At 32.3% G+C, this 7,368-nt stretch overlaps 1 protein-coding gene and 1 pseudogene across 1 annotated transcript; both read right to left on the reverse strand.

Moving 5' to 3' along the window:
• Positions 1-2,326: 2,326 nt before the first annotated feature.
• LOC129317369 (receptor-like protein 9DC3) lies at positions 2,327-3,367 on the reverse strand (annotated as a pseudogene).
• Positions 3,368-3,989: 622 nt separating this feature from the next.
• On the reverse strand, positions 3,990-5,372 carry LOC129317370 (receptor-like protein 7). The gene is made up of 3 exons (XM_054961704.1): positions 5,352-5,372; positions 4,652-4,747; positions 3,990-4,517 (listed from the first exon to the last, which is right to left on the reverse strand). Exons 1-3 carry the CDS (start codon positions 5,370-5,372, stop codon positions 3,990-3,992), a joined length of 645 nt encoding a protein of 214 aa, XP_054817679.1.
• Positions 5,373-7,368: the final 1,996 nt, after the last annotated feature.

Consider the following 7,368-nt stretch of genomic DNA (forward strand, 5'->3'; position numbering starts at 1 on the left):
AAAAACTCACGCATCTTGTGTCTTGAATACAAAATGTACTTTCCTTTTTGATATTGTAGTTTATCTTAATTTTTTTTATTACTTACAAGTATTCATTTATTAAAGTCAATCATATTCGAAGCAATGTATTAAATATGGACACATCTCCTAGTAAGGTTTCAAAATTTGATTTATCATATTATGAGAAACTAGTTCCTTTCCACTAAACTCAACCTTATTGATATTTATGTTGAAGATAATATCTATATATTAATAACCAACTAATGTGAATTTTGCCATTTTTCTTATTCCTTTGCTCCTTCTTCTTGGGTAAGTTATTGATGGGCCTTGTCACGTTCAGGATTGAATGGGTCTATGTAGTATCCATAGCTTGATAAAAAAAAAAAAAAGCAAGAAGAAGAAGGGGACACACAAAGATCTATATTTTAAAAAAAATACTATTGAAGTTGAGGACCCACCCAATATCGTGCTTGTTATTTGTTGGCATTGGCAGTCATAGACAAACATATTATCCCTTTGATAAGAAGACAAGAAGATATTAACTTTTCATAAATGAATCCTAAAAATAAAAGGAAAAAACCTAAGAGCTATATTCAAAAATATTATTCCAGGCATGTAAACTTGACATATGACATTGTAATGGTGATGATAACGATGAGAATAACAGTTCTAAGAATCATTCATGAAACTTTAAGCTTCAAAAAATTCGAATTCTATGGATTCGAACTAGATTACGACAATTACTAAGAATTCAAAGAATGTGGACGAAATTATATGAATGTTGATCAAAATGTACTGAAAATTGTAATAGACATTGAGCACGTGATCTTTCGTCAAGATAGAATTCATTTAGGTTGTGTTTAGACGGTTGGATTTAAGTTAGAAATTTGAATTTAAAATTTCATATTTAAAATCTCACACTTAAAATTCATAGATTTTAAATTCTTTATTTGGATGATATAAAAAATTTTAAATTACAATATTAAAATCCTTTGTTTGAATTTAAAGTAAAATTTTAGATTTTAAATTCTATATTTAAATTTTAAAAAAAAATTAAAAGATTGGTCAAACTCGACGATTCAAATAGCCAACTTCCAACGGGATCAAACAAACAAAGTTGACTGGCACTGTGGCATTGATGACGACCGGAACAGGACATCTAACTTCTACTAGGACTTGACCATCACGACAATAGGGATGGGACATCTGACTTCCACAGGGATTGGACCATCACGATGATGGGGATAGGATGGTCGACTTCCACCGAAACCAGATCGATAGCAACAATGGGGACCGAACCAATGGCTATGATGGGAACCAAACGACCGACTTTTATAGGGATCAAACCAACAGTGATGATGGGGACCGAACGGCCGGCTTCTACTAACACCAAACCAACGACGACGATAGGCTCCAGACGACCGACTTGCACCAATACCGAATCGAACTGATAGATAAGGTGACGATGACCATACTGAAGGTGATGGCGACGAAAGGTGGCCATCCAGTCCTCGCTCGATGGAAGTTGGACTCTTCATCCTCGTCATCGCCGTCAGTCCGGTCCCAGTAGAAACCAGCCATCCAATCCCCATTATCACCACTGGTCTAGTTCAAATGGAAGTTGGCCGTCCGGTCCTTGTCGTTGTCGTCACTCTGGTCCCATCCCGGTTAATGATGGCAGCTTGTTTTGTGAAATTTGGCAATTTGTCCAATTACCGTTGGCAAATTGATTAAGCCTTCATGCATTTGGGTCAAAGTGTAAAAAAACTTGAGTTAGGTTTTGAAATAATAGGGGTTTAGAAAAGATTTTAAACTATAAAAAAATTAAGGGAGAACTTGGAGAATTCATATGTTTTTAATTATCCTAATTCATGTCTATCCGAACATAGCATTAGGGTTTTCAAGATTTAAATCTACTGACTCAGTTTCTTCTCTTATGAAGCAAAGGATGAAGAGTTTAATTTGCATGAGATCTGTTTGTAAGATTCATCAAACTTCATACCATGTCATGTTTCTTCTTCTTTGGAAAATTAAAAACATAATTCAATTATTTGAATGTTTTTGTTTTTCAAAATAAGTTTAAAATCTTAAAAGTGGCTATCAGGCTAAAATAGAAGTTGATATGTTAGAATATTCTGCTTACATGTAGGAACATTGTGGTACATAAATGAAGATAAATAACTTGAAACTTGAACAAATAGAATAACAATACATTATAATATTGAGAGATTATTTAACAGACATGAAACAACAAAACCCACACAAACAACATGAAAAATGCCACAAAATCACATGAAGCCGCATTATTCTCCAGCTAAGTCATACTTCAATTTGCATGAATTCTATTCCTTGTCCTTCTTGCTTGTTTCATTAGTTTACCCTTGAAAATTTTGACTAGCCATTGAGGTTTATCGGTTGAAAAGACAATATGTTCCATGATCATTCCAAACACTATTCCACATCCATATCCCAAGGCTACTAGTTTCTAGCCAAATCCAAATTCACTATCACTTGATGAACAAGACCGTGGCAATTTTTCTTCATCTGGATTACATGATTTTGATAATGGAAACCCACACAATCCTAGATTTTCCTCATATGAATCATTTTGAAATGTATCAAATTGTTTTCCCTTTGGAATAGCTCCGATAAGCTAGTTTTGTGAAAGATTCAAAACAGTAAGGAAGCTGAGATTTGTTAAGGATAAAGGGATTTCACCCCTCAACATGTTTGATGAGAGATCTAATGATTCTAGGTCTATCAAATTTCCTATTGATTTAGGAATAGAACCTGTGAGTCTATTGTGAGAGAGATTTAGCTGTTTTAACAAATATAGTTCTCCAATAACTTTTGGAATCTCCCCATCAAACATGTTAGTTGATACATCAATGGTTGTCAATGTTGTCAAGATCCTTTCTAACTTCATGACATTACCTTTCCATGTAACCTTCACGGATTCATATGAGAAATTAATTGACATGTAGTTTAATTGAGCTTCAACATTAGCCATCTTCATCATTTCTCTAAATTCTTTTATGTACACAGTTGGCAATGGTCTACAAAAATGATTGTTTGAAATGTCAAAGATAGTTAAATTGGAAAAGGGATGCTTGGCATCTGAATTAGAAATGGCACCATAAAACATATTGTCTCTTAAAATGAGTACCTTCAACTCTGATAAGCCTCCAAGCCAATTGGGAAATTTATCCTCAATCTTGTTCCCTCCAACATCTAAAATTTGTAGCTTATTGCAATGGACCATGTTGGGAGGCAATGGTCCCCCGAGTTGGTTGTTGTTCAAATGCAAAGAAAGTAGTGAATTGCTCTGAGAAAAATTATTCGGTATAGTTCCAACAAGATTATTCATTTGCAAATTTAAACTTGAAAGATATGGGAGGGTTGTAAGGCAATTTGGAATATGGCCTGACAAGTTAATATAAGACTAGTTGAGATAAAAAAGTGAGCTTAAATTGTAAAATGAAGAGGAAATCTCTCCATCGAATTCATTATTATTGATAAAAAGGTAAGTAACACTTGGGAATGCAATGGGAAGATTTCCTCACAACATGTTGAAGCTGATATCAAGAAACTCAACGTTGCTCATTGAGGGGATCTCATTTGAAGATAGAAAATTATTAAAAAGATCCAAATATTGCAAAGAACCATTTCCCAAATTGTTGAACCATTTGGGAATCTTACCTTGAATTTTGTTTTCGAAAAGTGATAAATATTGTAATTTGCTAAGATTTCTAAATGCATTTGGTATTTCACCGCTGAAGTGGTTACTAGGGAGAAATAAGTGAGTTAGATGTTCCAAGTTTAAAAGTGATGATGGGATTTGACCACTAAAATCGTTATAGGAAAGGTACAAGGGGTGAGAAGTGGAAGGTTTAAAACAAAAGTGATCTCCCCACTAAATTTATTTGAGGCAAGGTTCAAATAATTTAATTAGGTAAGATTTTGATACCTAGAGGAAGAAGCCCTTCATGTTAGCAGAATCCAAGATTCAAATGATTAAGATGCTTCAAGTAGCCTAAGGAATTAGGCACTTCTCCTGAGAAATTTGTGAAGCAGAGATCTAGATGCCTTAGAGAAGAATTGCATTCGGACTTTGGGAGTTGACCGTTGAGATTTTGATTTCTTGACAAATCTAGTTGCTGAAGATTCTGTAAGCAAAGAATGTTATTTGTGATATTCCCTTGTAAAGAAGTATCTCGAAGACTAAGGGAGACTAGAGAAGATGACAAATTCATGAGCAAAGATAAAGAGCTTTTTGAAATGGAAAACATGTTTACATAATCTAAAATAAGTTCCCTCATATTTGTCATGTTTAGAATGAGCTTCTCCCATGTGGATGGTTCAAGTTTCAAATAATTCCCCCTCTCAAAAGAGTAAAACCAATTCGTAGACAAATCAAAAGTGGCCAACTTAGACAATCCTGCAATTCTGGGAGGAATTTCACCAGCAAAACAACAGTGGCTTAAGTTTAGATATGTGAGAGAAGGAAGATTACCAAACTGAGATGATATCAAAGACCCACTAAAATCATTGTAAGCCAAATTGAGTGTTTGGAGATGAGAAAGTTTGAAAAGGTGCTGTTAGGATGGAATTGACCCTGAAGCCAGCTACAACTTAGATCAATGCCAATCACATGGCTTGACATGGAGTCACACATGACCCCATCCCACAAGCAGCAATTTGAATCATTCCCCCATGAAGATGTCCTTGGGTAAGATGAATTCTTAAACTGAAAGATATAGGGATAAGATGAGAAATCTAAATATTCATCACACTCAATTGAAGCAGAATGATTAAGAGAGAAAGAGTGTTTGAATTGGAGGAGGGCAGAGGAGTCATGAGAATTGCAAAAGGGGGGGTTGAGAGAAGAAGAAAGGGAAGGAGAAAGAAAGAACAAGTAGAAACAGAGCATTATTGCAAGTGATGCCATCACAAAAGTTGGAAGCCTGTGAATGAGTGAAGGATTGATTCAAACTCTTAACAAAAGAGACTATATTTATAATGGTACCTACACAGCAGATGGCATGATGCACACTGCAAACTCACGGTTATATTTTGGCTAAAAAAGAAAGCCCAAAACCAAAATTAAATAAATAAATGATTGTTCTTTTTAAGAAAACAGAGAAGCAAAAATATTGGTCGCTGTCACGAATGACCGGCTTAATTATATGTATGTATGTATGTATGTATGTATGTATGTATGTATGTATGTATGTATGCATGCATGTATGCATCAAATAAGATGGCTTGCTATTGAACTATCTTTGATTTTTCCCCCTTAATTGATAACATACCTTTTTAGTTAATAACTGAGAAGCACGGTTTTAACATACTTTTTGTTGAGACAATTTCATTCCCAGTAAATCTTGAGATATACCAAGAGTATTTTAAAAATACATATTTATATAAACCTAATTGAAGTTATTATTGTAAATCATTACAAAGATCAAGAGGGAATGACCCTTTGTTTAATTCAACATGAATGGTTCTTGTGATAGGTTTAGATGAATTATTCGTTACAAAAATAAGAAACAAAATTTGTTGACTCTGCTTAAATTATAAAATAAGATCATTTTATAATGAATTATCTTATATTTCCTAATTCTTAATTGAATGGAAATTACAACATGGCTAATATATATTCAGTCATGGAAAATGAGTAATGTTAATACGAATCATAAATTGCATGAAAGCGAAAAGGACACTCTAACATACTTTTTACTGGATTTTTTTTTGTATTGCTATAAACGCTCATATTAATTTTCATTGTTAAAATGATATCAATATATATATATATATATATTGTGGGTTAAAAAAGTAAATGCATTTTTAATTGGGAAAATAGCAATGAAGGACCTCTTTATAAAATTTATATCAGTCAAAAAGTAGTTGTTGTTAAAGTTCAAATAGGTACTTGTCAATTCGAATTAATCTTTTATCAACAAATATCTATTCTAATTTTAACAACTTATTTTAAATTAACAACAGTTCATTTAAACTTATTTTTCATTCGAGTTTTGACAACAGTTAATCTTTAGCTGATATAAATTTCATATAGATATTCTTTTGTTATGTTTTTTTAAATTTCTGCACTTGACTTGGTCTAAAAGCTAAGCATACATGATTAAGAAAGATGTGGTCATGTAAACTTTCAGGAATTGACATTTTAACATTTTTGTGCAAGATCAGAAGTGGACATATGGAAAATACTGAGGAAAAATTACTCCAAAGTCCACACAATTGTAAATGCCCTAAAGTTCCACCAATTACTGAAATTAGTATGCAATCCCAAGGTCCTTAAATGTGAATAACTTTCTAACGGGTATTAGTGTAAGAAAAAGCTTCTATATGTTATTACATACATACATGCATACATTCATACATACATACATACATAGTAGTAGTGGAAATTATCACTACTTTTTCTCCTGATTATTAAGAATATTCTGATAATTACAAATCATATTTATAGTTTTGATTGTTTTAAAATTTTAATTTGTCAAATATTTTATATATTGAGTTGCGAGTTATTTTGTTTTGTTTTGTATAGCGAAATTTAGAATAATATTTAAGTATCATTTTCCTATAAATTAAATAAATTGACTATGCCTAAAGTGTTTTTACTGTGTCTTCAAAATTGATCAAGATTATCTTTTAAGGGATTTCTTTGCCGACCCCATCCCAATTCTAAATGGGATAGGACACAAAATGAAAATTCATTCCTTATCTATTTTCACAGACATGGGATAATGTTATCCCAGTCTCATATCATGGAGACTCCTACTATCTACATTGTATCAAGCAGATACTATAATTAACATTAACCTTTAATTTAAAAGGAAAAAGTAACCATAAGAGACAAAGTTTAATTTGTTTATATGTTGTATTATAAATAAATTAGATTATAAATAGATTTGATCATAGTAAAGGACAAGTTTTAACATCCCAACTATATAATATATTTGTGCAAAATTTACTATTTAATAATTATAAATATATTAATGGTAATTTAATATTAATTTGTATAAAAATAATAACATCATGTACGTTGCATGGGTGTATTGCTAGTTAATCTTAAAAGTAATGTCAAACACATTCAAGAAAAAGTTTTATTCAGGGAAAAATTATAGATTAAAAAAAAAACATTTGTGTTTTAACAACACATTTCACACGCATTCCCAACAACTTAGTCCAACCAGTTATCCCTGGTAATTAATCGATGTGAGACTCGTTCAGCTGCTTTTTGATCGATTCTCTGGCCCTTGAGTTTTCTTCCATGTCTGGACTAAATAAAAGACTATACTGTCACTCTTAATCAATCCATTATCCACCATTATAGCATAAAGGAAG

This window comes from Prosopis cineraria, unplaced genomic scaffold (assembly GCF_029017545.1).
Source record: "Prosopis cineraria cultivar Desert tree isolate PC_DT_omini unplaced genomic scaffold, ASM2901754v1 PC8, whole genome shotgun sequence".
NCBI classification, from domain to species: Eukaryota; Viridiplantae; Streptophyta; class Magnoliopsida; order Fabales; family Fabaceae; genus Prosopis; species Prosopis cineraria.

Excerpts from the sequence above, each read along its gene's own strand:
- LOC129317370 (XM_054961704.1), bottom strand. The coding sequence starts at position 5,372 with ATGAAATTGTCTCAACAAAAA. Across the intron at positions 4,748-5,351 it reads TGAAATTGTCTCAACAAAAA|TTTAAGAATTCATCTTACCC; the intron begins GTATGTTAAAAC and ends TATATCTTTCAG. Across the intron at positions 4,518-4,651 it reads GTGACTCCATGTCAAGCCAT|TTTGGTAATCTTCCTTCTCT; the intron begins GTGATTGGCATT and ends ATATCATCTCAG.